The following is a 25,277-nucleotide window of genomic DNA, read 5'->3' on the forward strand; positions in this document are numbered from 1 at the left end:
AGACTAAATTCTAGTTCAAGGGATCTCCTAATATAAATCCTCACCAAACTTCAAGTACCGAAAATAAAATTAATTTTTGAAGGAAAAAAAATAACTCGTCTTCAATCTCCCAAGTGCCATTTCCTCACTTGGTTAGCACTTAAGTTTTCAAATAATGTGAGATTTAGAAATACCCTTATCAGCTCTCCATTAAAGATTTCAAGTCATGACGAACTGACATGAATTATCAAATGATTGATGAATTCAGAAATTCTAGAAAAAATTATCCATTCAAATGAATCAGGTCATACACCTGGTACAGTAAAATAACAGCCCCATCCCTAACCTTTGCCTTTTTTCCAACCCCTCCCCCTCTCATATTACATTATTGCACATAAATAAATAATAAATAAATGATATAAATTTAAATAAATATTTTAAAAAGAATCATTGAAGGATTTGAAATTAGAATACACTCGTAAAAACATGCTTTACTGAGAAAGTTCACTTTTAATGGGAATATAGTTTGTATTACTTAATAATAATCATTGATGTATTGTGAATGTTTCTCACTGAATTGACACACTTGCAAAACAAAAATAAACACTTGAGACATTAAAAGTAATCTGTATGAGTATTTAATATCATTATGTACATCACATCACTATTCTCTCTCAGAAGAGAATAACAGATAAATAAATAAGCTACATTACTAGCTTGTATCTAACATACAACCATATTCTTATCTTACAGTTTAATACTATATATTTTTATTCTTCGAAATGACTCAGCAAAAGTAACCACTGAAAATATGTTAAAGCAGAATCCCTAAAGCATCAAAGCCAGTATGCCACTAATGAACGTTAACAAATAAAATTAAATCTTGAAGAGTATTTATGGTTTGTTACATTAAATTAATGCTATCTTTTGATTTCATGGACCTCAATTATATATGATTATGGATAATGAAAGATAAAACTTCTTAGACAATATGAATTTTGTCTTCCTTAAAATTTAAAACCCCTAGCCAGCAAAAGACTGAATTTATGATATTTGGAAGAATACATGTAACATGTCACGCTTGCTTAATAATCAAATCTTGTAAATACACGTACTGTTCAAAATCGTTCACAAGGCAGGAAAAACACATCACAATAAGAACAAAAGTTGAATAAATTCATTACATTAAATCGTTTTTAAAATAAAAAATTACAATTCACCTCAACAAATTTAACAACATTCATCAACCAAGTTATCAAGGTTGAATAAATGTGTTTTATCAAGCCATGGGTACTTTTGTTTCTATATTGATTATGAAAATGATTATACTGTACTACAAATATAAGGCCATGTTATTTCTTTCACATAACTCATCTAGATAATATAAAATCCTAATGGAATATCTACATTTGAGTGACAGATTTAACCAAATTTTGAAATCATTTAAATAAGTTGTGTAAAATGGGCAGTTCAATTTTGTTTATATATATATATATATATATATTATAATGTAGGACAGAACCCTTCTTTTTTCAATCTTGTTTTGAGGTGATATTGATATTGTTTAACCAAACAGAGGCATCACGTTATTAAAATTAACATTAATTTTCTACAGAGCAGCTGTTGACAGCAGATTATAATCTATAGAATATAATCCATCATTATTTCTCCTCTTTCAAATAAAGCAACAAGATTAACAGAAGTGACAAGTCTTTGTGACTCAAGGTGATCTTGAGTGACATGATTACACTATGACCTTTATACGCACATCCACATATAAATGTACTACGGTACATCACCTGCTGAGAACTCAAAGGGCTTTAATTGAGTGTCCAGGGTTATGACTGAACACTCTTCTGGGCAGCGTTTCATGAAACCATCATAAGTACAAGTTCACCGACATCCCATTGAAATGCGTGTTAAACTTACCATAATACAGGCATTTCAATGGGATGTCAGTGAACTTGTACGTATGACGGTTTAGTGAGACGCTGCCCTGGCTCTCAGTAGACAATCAAGACACAACATCATATACTCTCTACAGTCTCTTATGTCAGCCTCCTAGATTCTAAACCTTGCTTGTCAACTCACTTTCTTGAGTCTAAATTGTGTACACTAGTTGAACAGAATACAAATATTATCTCTTCATGACAGAGAAGGATGTTAAATCTAATCAAAGTGAGTACCCGAAAGTTAATACCCTCCTGGCTATCAGCATGCAACAGACAATATCCTACCATGAAACCATATATTTCATGCAGGAAAGTGAAGAATTCCTTTTATAGGCATTACATCTGACACAAAATATTTCAAATCTTTAAGTGACAGACCTTGTGACCAATTTCTGAATTTATCACTATATTCTGCGACAACTTTACTGAAGCGCTGCATCAAATCTAATTTGGTTATTTTGATTTAAGATGATCGGTTACAGATGATTAAGCTTTTGGATTGAGCAAAACAAAACACCCATGTCTCTGATCGTTGCATGATTGACAAGCAGTATCAGGCAGTTAAAAACTCTACTTCACACTCTCAGCTCATTATGAGCTCTTAATGAGTTCAGAAACAACCACTGAGGTAACAGCCTTGACTTCAGAAGCCACCGATTCCTTGAGACTGCTGAAGCCTCTCTGCCATCTCCTGCTCCTGGACCTTGTCCTGGGCGTCCTTCTGCATCTTCTCCATCTTCTCCAACGTCACGGACTTGAGTGGGAGGAGTTTCGGTTTGCAAAGGACCATGGTGGGTTGTTCCTCCTGATAGACCAGGCCCTGTTTCGGGAGCACTTCCTTGAACTGGTTCTTATTGTCTGGCATGCCTGCTGTGGACCGGGAACCCTGCAGTTCTAGAAATCACAGCACAGCCGCAGTCAAGATGGGAGGTTTGATGGAGAGATAAGAGCAGGGATTGATGGGTCCAATGCAGTTTGTTATACTGCTTCTAATGGCGTTCCTGAATAAAGGAAAATAAAAATTATTAGTTAAGTACAATATGGTAGATTGATGTCTTGAAATGAAACAATGAGATTGGGAAAATAATTTTCTGAAATGGATGATGATCTAAATACTGCAACACTAATTTTTATCTACAAGATTCATGTAAACCGTACCTCATCTCTTTCCTCTCAATAATTATGAATTGACCTGCCTATAGACACATCTACTTGCAACATCCTGTTGCTGATCTCCGACAAAAGCGGAGGGAGAACAAGAAGAAGAAGAAGATGTTATTTTTAAAGTGATTGTCTCAAGAGGAAGATCAATTGTAGCCCTATAACTAGATGATCTAGAAGTTTGAATTTGAAAAGAATATTACTAACGTCAGCTATATATCAATTTATAATGTAAGAAGAGTGAATAAACATTTTTTGGTTATTTTGCCAGGAAGACGAGTTAACTTTATTTAGAAAGCAGCCAACCTATCAAAATGCAGCCTTAGTACACCTTAAACTTTAAAGAAGGATAACAAATTTGTTAAACAACTCAATTTGATGCAAATGCCGAGTGGATGGGTGGAAGGTATTATTACCTTGGCCATGGCGTTGGCTTTGGTTACCCTCCACTGCCAACTCGTTTGTCAATTACAAGGGCGACCCAACACAAATAATAGTTAATGGGACAATACAATATATCAAAGAGAAAAGTTATACATAATATGCACTTTCATTATCGGTATTGATTGCTGGATTCACAATTAATTCGCTTAGAAATGAGCAAACCTATCGAGAGTATGCAATAATTACCAATTTCTTCCTGAAAATGATGCACGAACGGTCCAACCTCAATTTTGTATGAATATTTTCGTCGTCATGAAAACAATTTTGTTAACTATGGAAAGCCATGCGTGCGCGCATATTGATCATCCATCCATACTCGACCTCAGACCTTATTCTTCTTCAAAAAGCTGGTACCTAGCCGATAGTGTCTATGTCCATTTATTTGAGAAATTTGTTTATACCCTTTTTTAATCTTTTTACGAAAAATAAATAAAAAAAGTAAACAAATAGGCAAAAGAAAACAAAATTAATTATCACAAATAATAAAAACACAAACACGAAACAAAACAAGAGAATAATCTCATATAAAACTACCCCCTCCCCCCCCCCCCCCCTCTCTCTCTCTCTCTTTAACTCTGTATTCATTATCATAATTTTTCATTATTATCATTATCATTACTTCTACTTGTAACATTATTATTATTGGTATTATTATTGGTATTATTATTGTTATTATTGTTATTATTATTATCAATTATCATTAGCCTACTTATTTATGATAAAATACCAATACTACTATTACTACTACTACTACTAATAATGATAAAAACTATATTCACAATAATAATAACAATATTAAAAGTAGTAGCAGAATTAGAAGTAGAATTAGTAGTAGAATTAGTAGTAGTAGTAGTAGTAGTAGTAGTAGTAGTAGTAGTAGTAGTAGTAGTAGTAGAAGTAGTAATAGTAGTATGAGTGGTAGTAGGCCTAGTAGTAGTAGTAGTAGTAGTAGTAGTAGTAGTAGTAGTAGTAGTAGTAGTAGTAGTATCAATATTATTATCATCATTATTATCACTGCTGTTATCATCATCATCATCATTGTATCTTGTTTCTGTAATCTATTTTTCTTCATGTACATAGTACAATATGAAGAAAATGGAATACTTAATTAAAATTAATAAAAATAATATAATACTATTAATATAAAATAATATGACATATTAATAAACATTGCTACATCCTATTCTGCAGAATATTATAATTATGTCTGCATCAAGATACGTACATATTTTCAGTTTATAATTATTAAAAAAATGTTTAATTGACTTCATTCAAATGCAATATAACGCGGCATGATCATGCAATCGATTGTAGAATTAAGGTGAAAGTGAAAGGAGACATCAGAAAGAGAACCAGACCATTATAGATCTATCGGTGCTTGATAAGTCTCACAAAACATCAAGAGAGTCAAGAACATGATACGATAGAGGGGAGGGGTAATCATATAAAGACATATTGTAGGCTGAGAAAAAGAGATAGTAAATAGAGAGATGGGGAGAAATAAAGACAGGAAAAAGAAGGGATAACAGCTAGAGAGAGAGAGAGAAAGAAAGAGAGAGAGAGAGAGAGAGACTGATAGAGAAAGACAGACATAGAGGTATATAGGGACGTCTGAGAGAATGAGAGGGAGTGTATTACATTTGAAAACAAAAGACTGTCTTGATAGTATGATTGTTTTAACTGTATCTATAAGATATAAAATATAATCTCACCTAATCATAAACGTGTATTCGTGCATTTTCTAGCATTGCCAGAAATATATCTAATATATATATATATATATATATATATATATATATATATCAGTTGGCTAGAAAATTTCGGGGGTGGGGGGGGGGGGAGGAATTCACCCTTGCCCATCCACGATATCTGCCTTTAATTTCATTAATAGCTGTGCCGCCCATATCCTCGTCATCTTGATTTATTGATCGCAGACTAACGAATGGTTTCGAATACATAAGCATATACGAACGTACAAATCTGAAGTCACGTTTGGAAGCTTTCAGTAATTTCCGCCTTGTGATTAGTACTGCTTGTATAATACTGTTCATATTTCGACTCTTGGAGTGTTTGTGTTCAATTTGGCATTTGATATCACTGAGTGCGGTCATATACAGTTCGTAGGCTCAATGTATATTTGTGGTTTTAATTGTTCCGTTTTCCGTGCAGCTTTAGAAATCCCAAAAACCTGGACTTTGACTTCAGTGTCAGTAAGAAAATGCTTGCAGTTTCTGGTCCGATCGCCTACGGAATTGTCGCCGAGAATATGCCACAGAAGGACGTTAAAGTGTGCTTTCTTGGCGTAAGTATACCACACAGAGAATCTTTTCAAGAGTGTTTGAGTTATTATAGTATTTTGTCAATGAGCCCGTTGATCAATATAAATTTGAAGTGCGCTTAACCATCATTTCTTTTGCATTTTCTGACCTTGATATTGATTACAATTGAAAAAGTGTAATAAAATGAAATGTATTGAATAACTTAACAAAAATACAACCTGGATTTCCTACGTATAACAATTACGCCAAACACACGCATAATTTTTTGCTTAATCATTGATTACAAAGCACAACATGTTTTTACTCTCATTAATATGGCGTCATATGCATAGTGTTGGTTTGTAAACACAACTGGTATATATATATATATAAAGACATTTCATGGTCAACCGTATTTATTGCATTGTAAACATGATTCATTTTACAGTATAACGCGTGCATTCAAGTGAGGGATACGGTGACTTCGCCGGAATCGGGAAAGTCCCCTTTTGTTACCCAAAACCTCGTACATATTGGCCCGAATTCACAAAGCAAGGTTTGAGCTCAGACCAAGGTTTGAGCTCAAACCTCCTTTTGTTATTTACAAACCTGGTTTGTAAAGAACAAAAGGAGGTTTGGCGGAATAAAAGGAGGTTTGAGCTCAAACCTTGGTCTGAGCTCAAACCTTGCTTTGTGAATTCGGGCCATTCTGTTCTGAACATGTGAATAGCTATAGGTCGAATAGATCTGACTATACACGTACTACATTTCCTTATTATCATAATCCTTCGGAATAATGTATTCGTGTGACTTCCCTATCATTAGTGTAACAATGAATCATATTAACATAATTTCCTACGACAGGACCTTGTTCAAATGTCTTTTTGACCGGAATTTTGTGGTCTTATATACCAAGTGGCGTCGTATATAAAGGGCTAATATTTTCATTTCAGCTTGTTCTGTACTGTGGGCCTATGATGTCGCCCCTCCCCCCCCCCCCATGCACCCCCATGCACCCCCTCTCCTCTCTCTCTCTCTCTCTCTCTCTCTCTCTCTCGCTCTCTCTCTCTCTCTCTCCCTCTCTCTCTCTTTAAGACGCCTCAGTATTCCTTCGTTTCGCGCCACATTTCCCTTTCTCAAGATTTCTTGGAGCCCTGTCCTTCCTTACCACAATCATCATGATGATATATTTACTTTCATTTCATTTATTATAGACTTACTGTGTAGGGAAAACCAGTATGACCAAGCGATTCGTCAAAGGGAGGTTTGATGAGGAATACACCAGCACTATCGGGTAAGCTTCTATACCCTCCCGACCACTTTATCACCCCCCCCCCTCCCCCTCTCTCCCTCTCATCTTTCTCTCGTTCTCCCTCTCTCTGCCTATCCCAGGATCCTTATCTCATTTTCTATTTTTTTCCCCCTTGATCTCTTCTCCGTCTCTCTCCTCTCACCTCCGCTCCTAAACCTTATGCCACAATATCACTATATTGTCGTTACAACAATATTTCATATTACAGTGATTCCCTACGGCAGGACCTTGGTCAAACAAATAGATGTAAATGTCTTTTGAACCGAAATTTTGTGGTCGTATACCGAGCCCTTACTCTTTAAACACTGGCTGGAACGGCCGATAAGTTTAAATTCATAACCTGTTTTCTCAGTAAAGATCTTCTTGGCTTTATTTCAATTATAGTTATGTCTCTATATAAAAGTAGAAGGAAGTAAGTCTAGAACGGAAATATGAATAGCAAAGTCAGATTCGTACCATTCCGGATATAAAAAGATGCTAGTTGTTTCTCTTGAGTCTGAGTCTAACATATTTAAACGAATACCATAAGGGTGTTTACATATTCACATTTGCAAAAGCTATTGTAAACAATAAGTTTTCATTTCATTACTGTCAGAACAGTGTATCTATTAATACATCTGTAGACTGTTTCTTGCTTTTGTTTTTATGGATGTGAAAATATTCCTTATTGAAACTAAAACTAAAATTCGCGATGGAGTCATTAGCTATTTTTTGGTAGCTCGCATGTATAGTTTTAGTCATGAAACTTATCACATCTAACCTACTTCCCCCTCGCTCTCTCTCTCTCTCTCTCTCTCTCTCACTTTGATCTCTCCCTCTTTGTCTCACTCTCCCCCCTCCCCCTCTCCCTCCTCTCCTCTCCTCCTTCCCCCCTCTCTCTCTCTCAATATCTCTCTATATCTCCCCCTCTCTCTCTCTCTCTCTCCCCCTCTCTCTCTCTCTATCTCTCTATATCCCCCCTCTCTCTCTCCCATCATAGCGCCGCCTTCTTGTCAAGATCACTCTACTCCCAGAACATCGAATATCGTTTTGCATTATGGGATACGGCGGGACAAGAAAGGGTAACTATGATTTTATCTACAAGATTTATTGAGGAGAAGAGGGATTTTGTTTGTTGGCGATATCTGGAATTTTTAGTATAACATCATTCATCTAATACTTTATTACAATCATTTACAAAATTTGTTTAATTGACCCCTGAAACTATTTATAATTATTTTTTCCACCTAATAAATGACATTCTGTTCCATAATAGTATATAATAAAGAAATCATCCCTCTTTCATAATTCGGTGACCATTATTCACTAAAGATATAAAATAATTTCTACAGTATTTATCTTTGGAATGACTAAGAATTAGAAAATGTTGTCAATAGGCAGCCATTTTGATGACAAAATAGTATATATATGTGTACCTAAATGTCATAAGATATCTAAATAGCATAACTATTATTGATCCACGGATAGCGATAATGATGAATTATTACAGCTGTATATCCTGCTTTAAATACTATAGGCAATTTGCCATTACCGATCAACGTATTATTTTATGTTTGCTTGATAATACCAGGAAAGAAGAAAACTGGGAATAAATTAACACTTGTAAGTCGAGTATTTGGTGTCATGTTCGTTACACATCAAAATTTAATACATAATTATATTTCAAGTTTTGTCTCATCTAAGTTTTAGTATAGGCTATCAGCATATTAGCTGAATTTAATGTTTAACTTCACTTAAAGGTAATACAAAGTTTTGGTATGGGGTCATGAATTTGGTTGAAATGAACATATTGGAAGCATATGCGATCCAACAATATTCAGTGATCGTTGTCGCAGTTGAAATCGAGTCTAAAGTTATGAAATTGTAAATAATAAACTCTTCATGTCGTATAGCTCCCTCTCAAGGTCAAGATTATTAATTAAGCTATAAAGCAATGTTTCATGACTAAAATCAACCGATTAGCTATTCCCGTTTGGAAACTATATATCACAACTACATATTCTGAGATTTTCATGGATGCAGCTACCATTGAACAGCCGTAGGCGCTATTTGATTTTTTTTAATTTACCGGGAGCACCGGTAAATTATAATAAGCTTATAATAGTAAGCTTATAATACATACACAGGGGCATCCAAATATATCAAATTTGTAAAGAATCACTATCCACCCAATTTTCGAAATTTTACAAAACTTTGTATTACCTTTAAATGAATTCAACCTAACTTACCTTATCTTAACTTTATTACCATTATCATGATTATTATCCCCTGTTTATTTGTCTCGTAAAGTTTCGTTCACTAGCCCCTCTGACGTACAGGTCTGCAGCCGCCGCACTCATCGTTTATGACATCACAAATCAGGTAAAAGAATATAGATTTTTTTCTTACGATGAGGCTAAGGGGTATCCCACCGGGGAGGGGAAATATTGCCCCGCCGTTGCAAATAAATGTTTCGATCCTTTCACTTTTTTCAATCTTCTTCTCCTTCTCCTCCATCACCTCCTCCTCCTCCTCCTCCTTCTTCTTCTTCTTCTTCTTCTTCTTCTTCTTCTTCTTCTTCTTCTTCTTCTTCTTCTTCTTCTTCTTCTTCTTCTTCTTCTTCTTCTTCTTCTTCTTCTTCTTCTTCTTCTTCTTCTTCTTATTATTATTATTTTTCGTTTTCTTTTGATCCAATTAAAAAAAAAAAAAAATCGACATTCTTGTGCGATGTGAGGGGTAAGACAAGAGGCGGCCTCATGAGGGGTGGGGCGAGGGATCACAGTGCCCCCATTTTCCAGGTACCCCAAAGTGACCCGTTTTACATAGGACAACTGCCCCTTTTCCTTTGTAAGGACTGCTCCTCCCTTTCTAAGAAGTGCTCCTTTTCCTTTTGGCCTAAAATATAAACTTGTTGTATTGCCCTTTGCGACCGACCCAAAAATCTGAAAATCTACGGTTGGCATTTTAAAAAAGTCTCTTTTATTTTTAAACCGTTTTTTTTTATTATTTTTTTTATTAATGAATACAAAAAATATGTATTTTGTTTGTTTAAATGGAATATAAATGCATAAAATCAAATTATTCAAAAATTCTCACTCGTGCAAACCATGGATGATTATGAGGTTAAAAAGATATCAATTGAATGATGACGTTGAAACACATGTATTAAAACATTAACAACTGAGAAATATCAGCCAAAAGAGGGCAGGAAATAAAAGAAGAAGATAAAAAAAAAAAACATTCAAATCTGAAAAATATCGACCCAAAGAGGGCGACAAAAAAAAGTTTTTATTTTAGGCCTAAGTGCACTCCCACCCCATTTTTTTCCTGATAAGATCACCTTCACTTTCTCATGAATGTCCCTTTTCACCTCTGACAAATGCCCCTTTCGAAATCTGATCAGTGCCCTTTTCCCTTCAACAACTGCCCTTTGTCATCTCTGGTAAGTACCCCTTTTCAGGAACGAGAAGTACCCCATTACCACCTTTGACAAGTGCCCCTTTTCCTTTTGTAATAATTACCCCTTTCACCTTCTGATAAGTGCTCCTTTACTCTGTGATGATTGCCCCTGTTCAATTTCTGATAATTGCCCCTTTTATATTGATACGTGCCCCTTTTCTTTCTAATAAGTTGCCCTTTACCTTTTCATAAATGCCCCCTTTTCACCCCCAATAATTGCCACTATCTAAATCTGGCAGGTGCTTCTTTTCCTTTATAATAAGCACCCTTTTCCATTCTCATAATTGCCCCTTTTCATTTCTGGTTAGTGTCCCTTTTCAGGTGCGAGAAATACACCTTTTCACCTCTGATATTTTTGCCCTTAAAAAAAATCTTTGACTCGTGCCCCTTCTCCTTCTTAATAAATACCATATTTCCTTCGGATAAGTGCCCCTTTACCTTTTTTTTTTTTTTTTTATATGAGCCCCTTCCTCTTTTCAAAATGCCTCTTTTTACATCTGATACATGCTCCTATTAAAACATGATAGGTGCCCTTTTCCTCCAACAGATGCCCCATTTCCATTCTCACAATTACCTTTTATTATCTCTGTTAAGTGTCCCTTTTCAGGTGCAAGAAGTGCCCCATTTTCACCTCTGATAATTGCCCTTTTTACTTCGACACGTGCATCTTTTCTTTTCTTATAACTGTCCTTTTACCTTCTAATAGATACCTTCTTTTCCTTTCTACATAACATGCATCCCTAATTCAAAGCGACTTAGATCTACCTTTAATTTTCCCTAGAACTGGCTCGCTACGCTTGCTTGCATTTATAGTTGTTATAATTATGTTACTTATTTAAGCACTTTTCAGTCTTTCTTCATTAGGGTTCGTTTTTGTCCTATTTATAAGATGTAATTGTTTCGCACTGCGCCCTAGCAAATCTTAAACTGTTTGCTCGCTCGCTTTGCTCACTCGAAATGTAATATTCAGACCAACACACCCAACTGCAAGTATGTTACATAAGCAGTATCTTGTGTCACGTAAAGCGAGAAACAAATATTTATGTCATCCTTCGTAGTGTAATCGCAATCATGACCATTTTCTAAAAATGGTGTAGCGCCCTTTTTTGTTGCCCCCCCCCCTCATTTTGGAAGACGCTCCGCCGCCTCTGGGTAAGACTGTTATGTGCAAACACTGCATAAAATACCAAAGCAATATTGTATTGAAGGGGGGGGGGGGGTTGCCCAACCAAAAATTGGTGTGAGTAGCAAAAGTCACGGTCGTTTTTTTTCTTCCTAAAAAAAAATATTTAGCAATCGTTCGATGAGGTTAATTTCTGGATCTCAGAGCTGAGGAGGGATGGTCCTGAGGAAATCTTGATTTATGTGATTGGGAACAAAGTAGATCTCGAATCGTACCGTGTTGTCGACCGGGAAGTGGCAGAGAGTTACGCCCAAACCAAAGGGGTGTTTCACTTTCATTCCAGCGCCAAGACTGGCCAGGGTGTCGAAGAAATCTTCTATCATATCTGTAAGTATTTCGAGAAACGTCATCTGCCATTTCTTTATCGCCTATCATTATGTTTTTTCAGACGTAGACCCAGAGATATAATAACGGGTTGAAATTTATTTGAATCAGGGGAGTTAGCTTGAGATTGCCATATTTTGTTCACAACTCTTGAAATGACGGGGCTCAGGTGATCAACAATTTACATAATTTTACATCATTTTAATCAGTATGATCTACTGTTGTGTCGTTTTTCTACATGAAGAGAAAGGCAAAGGCGGAGTTTCAGAAAACAGGGTAGTCGGAGGAAGGATAAAATAAAGATGTGGTCCATAATCCCAAGGTAGCGTCCCTGAGAGCGACTGCCTTATTCTTCTTTTTTTTTGGTTGGGGGTGTCCTTTTCTTGATCCGTTAGAGCAAAAGGAAAAATTACCTTCTTGACAACTTTCCAATTGATTAAGGATCCTAAAAATCTAGATCCTAACGAAATTTTCATTAAAGGGAAAGTCCACCCCAAAAAAAAGTTTGTTTCGATAGAGGCAGAATAATAAGAAAATCATGTGAGTGAATGTTTGAGCAAATTCTGAATGAAAATAAGAAAGTTATGAATTATTGAAGTTGTGATCAATCAAATACAAATTGGCAACTCTGTGACTTATTATACGAGCTCTCCTTCATTTGCTTTGTGCATAATATTCCATAAAATCATGTTTTCTTCGTTATTGATGACGGAATATATATTTGTTCCTTGCAGGGGGAGTATAGAAACATATTTGCAATTATTATATTTAGGGTGCATGTATGGTTGAAATTTTTCTTGAGGGAAAATGACAATTTTAGATTTTTTTAGTACTGAGCAAATGAAAGCTGAGCTCGCATGATACGTCATAGAGTTGCCAATTTGTGTTTGATCACAACTTCAAAAATCCTAACTTCCTTATTTTTAATCGGAATTTGCTCAAACTTTCACTGACTTGTTTCTCTCATTTTTCTACTCCTATTAAAACTAACTTAATTTCAGGGTGGACTTCCCCTTTAAGTTAGTTTTGAAAAATAATTGTACTTCTATTATAACAAAAAAATTGGCTCTCAAGAGCTCAATGCTATTTGCCCCTCGTCATTTTCTTCTTTTTAAATGAGTTTTGTTTGCTTTGTTAATCTTTTTTCTTCTCCTTTACTCCTTATAGGTCAAATGGATTCCACGAAGAGCTCAATAAAAGAAAATGGATGCAGGCATCATCAGAATACGGTCGATGTCTCCGATTCCGATGGAAACAAAGACCATCATCGATGTCGATGTCGGAGCACGTGATCACATCATCAAACATGATCACAAAGACTTTCGAAATATTATCATGAAGCGATTTCAGTATAGCCTTGCACATCGCCTTTTTAAATGCGCGAAGCTATTACTCCAACCGAGCATGATTTATATATTAACAACTGTATTATTTATTCCCCTTGTAAATTTGATGTGTTTTTGTGTTGTCTGTAACTCAAGAATGAAATGAGAACTGGTTGAATGAGAGCCTTCGTTGAATGCTCAATGTAAGCTTTAATATATGTTATTCTCATGAAACATAAATCGGGGCAAATCAATTTTTCACATGCTTAAAAATAAAATACAAACTTTGGAAAGGGATGACTAATTTAGCTGAAGGTAATACGATAGGATATGGAAATTTCCCTTGACTTGACTACTCTCTTTGCGAACAGCTATTATCAGACTTTAAAAGTTCTGTGCGTGCGTCAAAAACGAAATCTGATGTTATGGCTTGAGCTGATTTGAATATACTTTTTTTCACATGCTTGAATGTATTTTTTTTTTTTAAACAATAAAACAACAAAGAAAATATATAACATATGGAAATGATACTATAAACATTGCAATAGTGTAGTTACATTATTTGACAGTTTGAACATTATTGAAGGTAAGACTATTTCTAGTGTGACATGTAAAAATGAGAGGCTTATTGAAAAGCGTGTCTCCTTTTGGAAGCCCCTCTTAAAGCTGAAATACGTCTTAATATAAGTGTATTGAGTAATTATTTATAATCATCAACAAAGTATGAAACTGTGTTTTTTCAAGTATTTAATCAAAACGAGGACATGGAAAAGGGCAAAATGGCTGAAGAATTACATGGAATTAAAACGAGAAAACATTGGTATTATCCATATTTTCATATAAGACTTCTTAAACTGACGTTCTACGAAATAATGCTCAGACGACAATGAATATTGTTCCGCGCTAAATATTCTTCACTAACAGATTTCTTAATTTCAAACCAGCCTAACCCTAATCCTTTACGCCAAAGAATACCCAGATCAATTGCTCCGGGAACATATTACTATCTGTCAATACTTCTTGCCACTGAACAGTGCGATATTTACTATTCATTTAAAAAAATGCACCGAATATTAACAAAACGGAGAGGAAGAAAAAAATAAGATGGCGAAGGAATACGGGAAATATAAGTAAGAAGGAGAGAGAGAATGAAATAGGCAACCTTACTTTGTTCGATCTTATTTTGAGATGGATTATGGAAGCGTTTGTTTCTTATTTTTTTCAATTCAATGAGATAATTATCATAAATATAAGTTGTCAGCACTGTGGTGCTGAAATAAAAGTTGCAGTGTATTCAAATTAGTTGACCCTGAAAGAGGTTGAAATTTAGTTTAAATTATTTTGACTTAAGTTAGAACAAGACGCCATTTAATATTAATGGGTGACTTTAAGTCTGTGAGTTATGAGTTATGACATTTGGTATCCAGTTTAATATTTATACGTCTGAGGAGAAGATGTATGGACCGGCCTCCGCTATTTTCAAGGCTCTAGAAATGTCAATAAATTGGATGTTTTGAACATTTTACCACGGTCCCCAACATAAAATTATCCTCTGTACGGCCATGCATTATGGCTCAAGGCATGGGCACACTGAAGATTTTTTTTCTTCTGTTGGGGACCGGGGGGAAATTCAATGAATTATTGATAATATATTGGGTTTTTTTTAATTTGTGGGAACTGCCCCCTACCCTAGCCCCCGCTGTATACAGTCATGGTTCAGTGGCAAAGCAATGACCTCGTAACTGTGAGGCCTCAGGATCAAGACCGTGTCGATGTGCTATATAAGTGCCCTTTTGTGGGGCATTAATCCGCATTACTGTCATGTATGACTTAAGGGCGTAGGTCTCCTAGTTGATAGTAGCATACACATGCTTTAGCAGTCACGCAAAACAAACACTGGCAAATTATTATTCAATACAATCTGAGAATGTATACTATTATCTAGATCTATTAGGAATAAATCATTGTCAAAATAATTCAATAAATTGGGGTAAAATAAAATATTCCAACTTTATGAGCAACAGTGTACATCCATTAATAATTTCAATGTAGATGGCATGCTTAACCGAACTCTTTGTAAATACCTGTCTTTATCAATGATGTATCTTTGTTAACGAATATTTTTGACAATGGAGACGTGTACATCCAATAAAAATGTATTTATGATATTACCAATGATGACATCTTAGGTCATGTTTTAGAAGGCAATATGGTAACGGTTCTTAATTGGTCCGCGGTTCGAGTCCCGCCGCCGCACTAATGTCCTTTGGCAAGACAATGATCTACAGTAATTGCCACACTCCACCCAGGTGAAGTAAATGGGTACCTGGTAGGAATTTATTCCTTGAAATGCTAGAGCGCCGTATGGCAGCCGTGCTAAAGCCAGGGTAATAATCGGAGCGCCAGGAGGGTCAAATCTGACTGACATGGGCGCTATACAAGAACCCACTATTATTATTATTAGTATTGATAAGAATGAATCCAAAGATGGACTGTGATGTAGATATCAGGCACGATCGAGGGGGGGGGGGGGGGTCCTCGAAAAGTAAAAAAAAATGAAAAAGACTCACAGAGAGAGAGAGAGAGAGAGAAGACGGAGGAGGAGAAGCGAAAGAGAAGCGAGAGGGAATGTGAAGTGGCAAGAAGATGAAAGACCCTTCCACATTGAGCCTTCCCATTTCATCCACCTAATTGTTCATCCTGTGGTTCAGTAGACTTGTTCTTTCCGGTTTGATATTGGTTAAGCCCTTATTCAATGTTAATATCAGCTCCTTTACATGCACATAAATATATGTATATATATATATATATATATATATATATATATATATATATCGAGGGGTCAGTGACACAAGGACGTAAATCCATTTTGGCCATTTTGAGAAAAAGTGTTAATGTGTCACTGAGCACTTGGGCCTTAAGGAGTTAAGTCTATGTTTCACTAGCCATTGACTTTAATGGGGTGTTGGGTGGATTTTAGTCTTTGAGTTTCTTGGAAAGCCCACATTTATCTGAAAATTGTGATATCAAATACTCATTTTGGCAAAATATGGAGTTACGTCTTTGTGTCACTGAACCCTAGATATGTACTTTCTTTCATAAGCTCTAAAGGTCCGTGGTTCGAGTCTCGCCGCGGCACTAATCCTTTGGCAAGACATTGATCTACATTTTCCACTCTCCATCCAGGTGTAAATGGGTACCTGATCTGCTTGAGCTCTAATTACTTTGGCAGCTCGGCTACAACCAGGGTAATATGTGTAAAGCTCCATGAGCATCAGAGCCTGGCGGATACCGGCGCTATATAAATATCCATATTATTTATTATTAATATGTATTTATTGTTTACAGTTGAGATGCAAATGAACATGTAGCTATAGATATGCAAAAAGAAACCCGAGGTTGCAAGCCAGCATGCATAATCCCAGGCAGTTCCCCCATAGTCAAGCATGGAGTAAAGATGTATGCTTCTCGCTCTCTGCAGGTTAGAGTGGCGCCTTGCCTTAGCCGCACAGGCTACCCGACAATGTAAATAATCTTATCTCATCATCAATTTTGATTATGGCGAAAACTATCCAATGACGAGGGAAACGCCATCAATCTCAACAACAACAATCAACGTGTATTCGTGCATTTTTTTTAGCACTGCCAGAAATAAACTAAAAAGATGGGTACGCGTTCATTCACAGATGGCTAGAACCATCCATAGTACCAGCCATATCCTCAACATCTTGCTGGATAGAGTACCGAAGTGCTAACGTCGTATTCGCTCCTCGTCTCGGCTATTGGCTCAGGGACTTCGCATGAATTTCACCGCGATATCATTCAAGCAACAGGCTGGAGCAGGAAAAATTCAATATTTGGCGCTGGTGTGATCACCAGGCACGGAGCCTCGGGGGGGGGGGGGGGCACATGCCCCCAAAAGAATTTCCAGGATCGGTTGAACTTTTTAGACCCCTCCCCAGGACGTCGATCAATTACATGTATATGCCCCCCAAACATCAAACTCTGGCTACGTGCCTGGTGATCACCACGTCATTGTTTAGCACTAAATTGTTTGGAACCAGCTACCTTGACAACTTAGCTAATATGACGTCATACTTCGGTACTCTATTGATCGCAGAGTAAAGGTTGGTTTTGAGTACATAAACAGGTTTACAAATCTGAAGATACATTTGGAACCTTTCAGTAATTTTCGCCTTGTAATTTATACTGCTTAGAAAATAATGTTCATATTTCGACCCATCACTGAGTGCGATCATAAACAGTTCGCAGGATCAATATTTATTTGAGGTTTGTTCCGTTTTCTGAGCAGCTTTAGAAATCCCCCAATTTAATTGGACTTTGACTTCAGCGTCTGAAAGAAAATGCTGTCAGTCTCTGGTCCGATCGTCTACGGAATATTATTGTCGCTGAGAATATGTCACAGAAGTCGATTAAAGTGTGCCTTCTTGGCGTAAGTATATCACACAGACAATCTTTTCGAGAGTGTTTTAGTTGTTCTAATTTGTCAATGAGCCCTTTGGTCAATAGGAATTCGAAGCGCGCTTAATCATTTTCTTTTGCATTTCCTTTATATTGATTGTAATTGAAAGAGTGTAATATAATGAGGTATCTATCTAGGTATTATCTCAGTCAGGCTTATAGGTTAACTTATCAACCTCACAACGTGAATTTCCTACGAATAATAATTATGCCCCACTGACATACGCATGGTACATGTTTGCTTAATCATTGAAAAGCACAAAATGTTATTATACTCGTTTACACCATGACGTTGGTTTGTAAAAACACAACGGTATATAAGACATTTCATGGTCCAACGTATTATCTGCGTTGAAAATATAAATCACATAACATCTTTACGTGCGCATGACTGTGCGAGGTTTGGGTAACAAAAGGGGACTTCCCCATTCCTGCGGGGTAACCCGCAGTCCTGTCCTGAAATGTTACTTATCTATGGCAGGATGTTCATGCCACTAGTTTCTCTAACCGGGGTAATATGATTGCAGGGCCCTCAGGGAGAACAGTATAAAAACTGATGAGGCTACCCTGGGTAAACAAGACATATTATTATTATTATTATTAACCATACCTGGCATTGGTCTCTCGAGGGACGTACAAACCATGGTCACAAATCTACACAATTTTCATTTGTTGGACAAAATATTATCTCAAGATCATAATTGAGAGACCAATGGTGAGAGCAACCAGTGGCATGAATGGCCTGTCATAGTTAAGGCCAACTTAAAGTCGATCTTAGTCTTTGAGGCTGTTCACACCGGCAGAGATAGCGTGGTCTTGCGCGCGCTAGACTCTGCGGTGTGGAAGGTACAACGTCGTTTCGGTCCGCCCAACAGCGAGCCACGGCGAGCCAAAACGGCGTGCCACTGGAGCACCTCTGTGAACACGCCCTTTGTGAAACATCCCCCCCCCCCCTGATCAAGCATGCGTGATTTCTAAAGCGTAACAATGGGATGCGTAACGTTCTACTTGGCTTTGAAGTTCCTTGCTCCGAGGCGCTATTTAACTGCGGGGATTTCGGAGGCCAGGCACAATGTCACATTTAAAAAATTAACGGAAAAATTTCAGTGCAAATTATAAACTTTATATGGGGAAAAGTGCATCGAACAATTTTTCAAATTTTGTACTCCGACTTTTTTATAATTTGTGTGCCAGAATTGGTAAAAATAAATTAGATCATGACAAAAATTCAATATTTTAGGAATTATTTTCGCATGTTTTAATGTCCCGTTATTTTAATCCACGATTTACAATCTTCACAACTTTAAGCTTGCTAATGCGTGCATTTTGGGTGATTTTATTTTTTTAGCAGTTGAACAAATGTATGAAATAACAAAACTTTGTGTTCGCTAGATCAACTCATTACACATTCAATATTGATGAGAAATCATTGAAAGGAACAGCGAACATTTGCTGAGATACCATTTTCTGATGTAGGATTTCTAAATCCTGAAATTTCATGCGCTCTTTTATCTCACCATCTGGTCAACAGTTGCAGATTATAACTTTTCGGCGGCTTCGAGCATTGGGTCAAAGGAGAGCGGCTTGATTCCACTCCTTCTCTATCACCTCCCTGATCTGATATAGTTGGCTACACCTGTCGGGAGCAGCTAAGATTCCACTACGTATTCGTGTGACTTCGTGATGAAATTGTTTGAACATTTCGAAAAATAAGGGCTAATCTTTTCATTACAGCTTGCTCTGTAAAAGCAAATCTAATTGTTAATGAATACCATGTAATGTAGACATTATGATCGATCTCTGCACCCCTCCCTCTCTCACTCTCTCTCTTAAAGACGCCTATAATGCCGTTTCGCTCCACAATTCCCTTTCTCAAGATTCTTGGAGCCCTACACTTCCTTACCACAATCATGATGATGATGTGTGTTTACTTTCATGTCATTTATTATAGACTACCTGGGTAGGGAAAACCAGTATAACCACACGATTCGTCAAAGGAAACTTTGATGAGAAATACGTCAGCACTATCGGGTAAGCTTCTACCCTCTTGACCACTTTCTCAATACAATACACAATGTCACTAATTTATTATTATACAATGAATCGTATTACAATAATTACCTACGGCATGAGCCTGGTCAAACATAGTCTGTTCAACGAGAATTTCGTTGTTGTACATGTCTGTACCAAATGCCGCTTTAAACATTGGCTGAATGGCCAATACGTTTTAAAGCATAACCTTTATTCTCAATAAGGTTTTTTCTTGGCTAATTTATTGAAATTATAGTAATGTCTTTATGAAACTAGTTAGAAGGAAGTAAGTCTAGAACAAAAATATGAATAGCAAAGTCCGACTCGTACCATTCGGGATATAAAAAAATGTGAGACGTTTCTCTTGAGTCTGAGGCTAACGAATATCATAGGGGTTTCACAAGCTTGTTATAATGTATACAGTAATTTTTAGTTTCACAACTATCAGAACAATGTACCTGTTACATCTTTCTTTTCAAGGACAAGACTATAATTTTTTTGCAAAAATCTTTAATTATGAATACAATACGCTGTATTTTCTTCCTATGCATATGAATTAGTCTAGTCCTTACTGAAACTGACATTCGCTAATTAGCTATTTTTTGGTAGTTCGCATGTTGTTTTGGTCATAAAACTTTTCTGACTTACTCTCCCTTCCCCTCTCTCTCCTTCTGTCTCTTTTACTCTCTATTTCATATTTTCTCGATATATATATTTCTTCTCTCTCTCTCTTACTCTGATCTCTCTCTCTCTCTCTCTCTCTCTGCGTCTCACTCTCATCCCTCTTTCTCTCTCTCCCCTCTTTTCAACTTCCTCTTCCTCCCATCTCGTCATCTCTCTCTCCCTCTCTCTCTCTCTCTCTCTCTCCCTCTCCCATCATAGCGGCGCCTTCTCGTCAAGATCACTCTTCTTTCAGGACATCGAATATAGTTTTGCATTATGGGATACGGCGGGGACAGAAAGGGTAACTATGATTTTCTCTTGAAGATTTATTGTGGAGAAGAAGGATTTTGTTTGTCAGCGTTATCGGAAATCATAGGTGTAAAATCATCTGATTTTCATATCATGTTTTTCGTTGTTCACTAAATAAATGACATTCTTTTCCATAACAGCAAACAATAAAGAAATCGTCCCTCTTTCATAATGGGGCGACCATTATTCTCTAAATATCTGGCATCATTTCTATTTAACTTTGTAATTATTAAGAAGTAGAATTAATATATGTGTTGGTGGCTATTTAACCTGACTGCTGAGAAAGCATACACGCCTGTTGGTAAGCTACAGTTCCACTCCGAGGGACCTGGTAATGAGGATAAATGCCTGTTGCTATAGTCACATTACCCAAAAGTAGCCTGCTCAGCGGCCGAGCGGCGAGTTTTTAACTAATTCTGCCCGGCGGCTGGCTGCCCCAGGCACCGCTCGTTTTTAGGGCATCGCTCGGTCGCCGCTGAAGTTTAAGCGCGGGAGTTAAAATTTGGGCGGCGCCTGCTCACTTTTCACTTGCCGCCCAAAATACGCTCGGTGCCTCGGTGCCCGGGCGGTCGCCGCCCGGGCACCGACCTAATCGCTGGGCGATGCCTAATTCCAGCAGCGACCGAGCAGGCTACTGATCGGTCGGTCGCTGCTTTGATTTGTGACCATAGCTTCACCAAAGGGCACTGTCGCAACGACTTTGTTTCGAACCCGGTTCACCGGATTACGGGACCACTGCTCTATACCAACTGAGTATCGCGCTTTCGTATCAATAGGCAGCCATTTTGATGACAAACGAGTATAACGTGTATATAAATGTCATATCTACATGACATAATTCTTATTGATTCACGAATAGCAGGAAATATAATAGTGAGCTAAAATGAAGACTATTGGCAATTTGCCAATACCAACAACGTGTTATTTTATGTTAACTTGATAAAAGAAGAAAACAATTGTAAGTCGAGTATTTGGTCATTTGGTGTCATGTTCATTACACATCAAAATTTCATACAAATTTTACTTCATGTTTTGTCTCATCTAACTTAAAGTATAGGCTATTAGCGTAACTGAATTGAATTTAACTTACCATAACTTAAAATGATTCAACCTAACTTAACTTATCTTCACTTAATTTCAATTCAATTATTTCCACAATAACAGCAAATGAAAATTACAAAGCTTACAAAGTCATTCCAATTGAAATATCAACAAACGAAAAATATACATAATATGGTACTTGCAATGCAGTAAAAGTATACAATTGAGACTAATTGCTTGCTGTATTGCGGAGGAAACCTAGGAAAGCATGGCTTGTAATTTAGGTTCCCTGACATAAAATATCATAGTAACATAAAGTAGAAAATGCAAGGAAAAGAAAAGACGGGGGAAACTGGACAATACAAAACAAGAAAAATTGCATTCTGCAGCTATATCATGCACTATAAGCATCATGATTATCATCACCTGTTTATTTGTCTCGTACAGTTTCGTTCAATGGCCCCTCTGACGTACAGGTCTGCAGCCGCCGCACTCATCGTTTATGACATCACAAAGCAGGTAAAGGTATATAGATTTTTCTCTTAGGGTGACTGAAGCTAAGTGGTATCCCACCGGGAAGGGAATATGTTGCTGATAAATACAAAAATGTTTCGATCCTTTTACTCTTTTTTTCCCTCTTCACCTTCTTCTTCGTGAATTTTTTCTTCAATTTCTTGTGATGAAAAATCGGCATTCTTGTGCGGTTAGGGTACGACTTTTTAATGCAAACACTGCATAAATACCAACGCAATATCGCATTCGGGGAGGGGCAACTGCCCAAATAAAAATAGCAGCAAATGTAAACAGATGTTTTTTTTTCCTCTTAAAAATAGGATTCCTTCGAAGATGTTGATTTCTGGATCTCAGAGCTGAGGAGCATGGGTCCTGAGGAAATCTTGATTTATGTGATTGGGAACAAAGTAGACCTCGAATCACGCCGTGTTGTCGACCGGGAAGTAGCAGAGAGATACGCCCAAACCAAAGGGGTGTTTCACTTTCATTCCAGCGCCAAGACTGGTCAGGGTATCGAAGAAATCTTCTATCATATCTGTAAGTATTTCGAGAACATTTATATGCCATTTCTGTATCGCCTATTCTTTGTATTTCTAGACTAATGCTACCAGGGGCGTAAATCCCGGGGGGATGGGGGGGGGGGGGGGCTGCATCCCCCCCTGGCTTGAAGTAGGGGGGGGGATGGCCTGTACAATCATCCCCCCTGATATTACCAAAAAAAAGAGAGAAAAAAAGGAAGAAGAAGAAAAAAATGTGATTGTTTCAATTTTTGCATAATTCATGAGAAATGAGTTATTTTTTTATGTATGTAAAACTGTAAAGCCTACACGTATACAGTATGTCACGATCATAAAGAGTAGTTGCGCGACGTGCGCGAACAAGCACTTTATAAACTTCAGAACAATTTTTCGTTATTTTGCAAGGTATTATTATAGCCCAGACGTAAAGCGCGCTAGGGCGCGAGCGCTTAAAAAGTGCCTTCATGTACAGTAGATGCCCGGCTCCCCCCACTTAGTGTTATTTAGGGTACGCGTACGCTCGTTCCCTCCCTTTGGAAGCACCCCACCCCCACCCTATCTCAGGACTGCCAACATTTCTGAATCCCCCTTTTGCCGGCTTTTCCCTGGCTTTTCCTACCTTGGAAACCCCCCGCCCCCCCCCCCCCCCAAAAAAAAAAAATCCGGAACACTGCTAAATGTACCACACCCCCCCCCCCCCAATTTCAGGTGAGCTCTAGTCGATCAAGGGGGACTGGGGGCCAATGCTTTTACTTTTCAAAAACAATCCTGAATGAGCTTTCAAAGCTAGCAGGAATTTCAGGAATTTGATCCCGGGATTTGATCAATTTTTCTATGATATTCAAGATATTTTATTACCTCCTTTTTACATTTCTCAGGAGTGCAAAGAGGGAGAGAAAAAAAACCAACCCCCTTTTTAAAGAAATTGAGAGTCGAGAATGGTACAACGAATCGTCTTCTTTCTCTAATGATTTAATGAAACGTAAAAGCTTCCGCGCTTCGCGCGGGAGGGAGGGGGGGGGGGAAGGAAAAAACTGAATTCAGATGAGGATGAAAAGTCGAAAACGGTACAACGAATCGTCTTCTTTCTCTAATGATTTAATGAAACGTAATAGCTTCCGCGCTTCGCGCGGGAGGAAGAGGGGGGGGAGGGAAAAACTGAATTCAGATGAGAATTAAAAGTCGAGAACGGTACAACGAATCGTCTTCTTTCTCTAATGATTTAATGAAACGTAAAAGCTTCCGCGCTTCGCGCGGGAGGGGAGGGGGAACTGAATTCAGACGAGGATTAAGAGTCGAGAACGGAACAACGAATCGTCTTCTTTCTCTAATGATTTCATGAAACGTAAAAGCTTCCGCGCTTCGCGCGGGAGGGGAGGGGGAACTGAATTCAGACGAGGATTAAGAGTCGAGAACGGTACAACGAATCGTTTTCTTTCTCTAATGATTTAATGAAAGGTAAAAGCTTCCGCGCTTCGCGCGGGAGGGGAGGGGGAACTGAATTCAGACGAGGATTAAGAGTCGAGAACGGAACAACGAATCGTCTTCTTTCTCTAATGATTTAATGAAACGTAAAAGCTTCCGCGCTTCGCGCGGGAGGGGAGGGGGAACTGAGTTCAGACGAGGATTAAGAGTCGAGAACGGAACAACGAATCGTCTTATTTCTCTAATGATTTCATGAAACGTAAAAGCTTCCGCGCTTCGCGCGGGAGGAAGAGGGGGAACTGAATTCAGACGAGGATTAAGAGTCGAGAACGGTACAACGCATCGTCTTCTTTCTCTAATGATTTAATGAAACGTAAAAGCTTCCGCGCTTCGCGCGGGAAGGGAGGGGGAACTGAATTCAGACGAGGATTAAGAGTCGAGAACGGAACAACGAATCGTCTTCTTTCTCTAATGATTTCATGAAACGTAAAAGCTTCCGCGCTCCGCGCGGGAGGGGGGGGGGGGGGACTACATTCAGACGAGGATTAAGAGTCGAGAACGGTACAACGAATCGTCTTCTTTCTCTAATATTGTTTGTTGTTTGTTCGTTTGTGTGTGTGTGCGTGTGTGTGTGTGTGTGTGTGTGTGTGTGTGTGTGTTGTGTGTTTGTGCGTGCGCGATCGCGCGCGCTTGCGTAAATTAGTGTGGGCGTGTGCTCGTGCTAGTATGTGATGGCTATCGCCGATCATCCCCCCCCCCCACTCCTCGGTACGGATTTACGCCCCTGAATGCTACGTTTACACTATGTTCCCGGCGGCGTTATTTTTTCTGCGGCACAGATTGGGGTTAGGTGCGTGCAGTGGCGGATCCAGCCGGCGGGAAGAGGGGGGGGGGGGGGCCCAATCCATGAGAAAATACT

General features: G+C 37.9%; 1 protein-coding gene and 1 long non-coding RNA gene across 2 annotated transcripts; one reads left to right on the forward strand and one right to left on the reverse strand.

Annotated features, from left to right (window-relative positions):
* Window positions 1–2,078: 2,078 nt before the first annotated feature.
* On the reverse strand, window positions 2,079–3,824 carry LOC577542. Its single transcript, XR_971524.1, has 2 exons — window positions 3,723–3,824; window positions 2,079–2,932 (listed from the first exon to the last, which is right to left on the reverse strand). It is a non-coding gene; the product is annotated as an uncharacterized LOC577542 (long non-coding RNA).
* Window positions 3,825–5,414: 1,590 nt separating this feature from the next.
* Window positions 5,415–14,691, forward strand: LOC581179 (ras-related protein RABF2b). The gene is made up of 6 exons (XM_781192.5): window positions 5,415–5,838; window positions 7,009–7,088; window positions 8,086–8,167; window positions 9,396–9,467; window positions 11,838–12,054; window positions 13,219–14,691. Exons 1-6 carry the CDS (start codon window positions 5,755–5,757, stop codon window positions 13,341–13,343), a joined length of 660 nt encoding a protein of 219 aa, XP_786285.4. The 5' UTR covers window positions 5,415–5,754; the 3' UTR covers window positions 13,344–14,691.
* The last annotated feature ends 10,586 nt before the right edge of the window (window positions 14,692–25,277 follow it).

This window comes from Strongylocentrotus purpuratus, unplaced genomic scaffold, assembly GCF_000002235.5.
Source record: "Strongylocentrotus purpuratus isolate Spur 01 unplaced genomic scaffold, Spur_5.0 spur5_scaffold_15, whole genome shotgun sequence".
Lineage (NCBI taxonomy): Eukaryota > Metazoa > Echinodermata > Echinoidea > Camarodonta > Strongylocentrotidae > Strongylocentrotus > Strongylocentrotus purpuratus.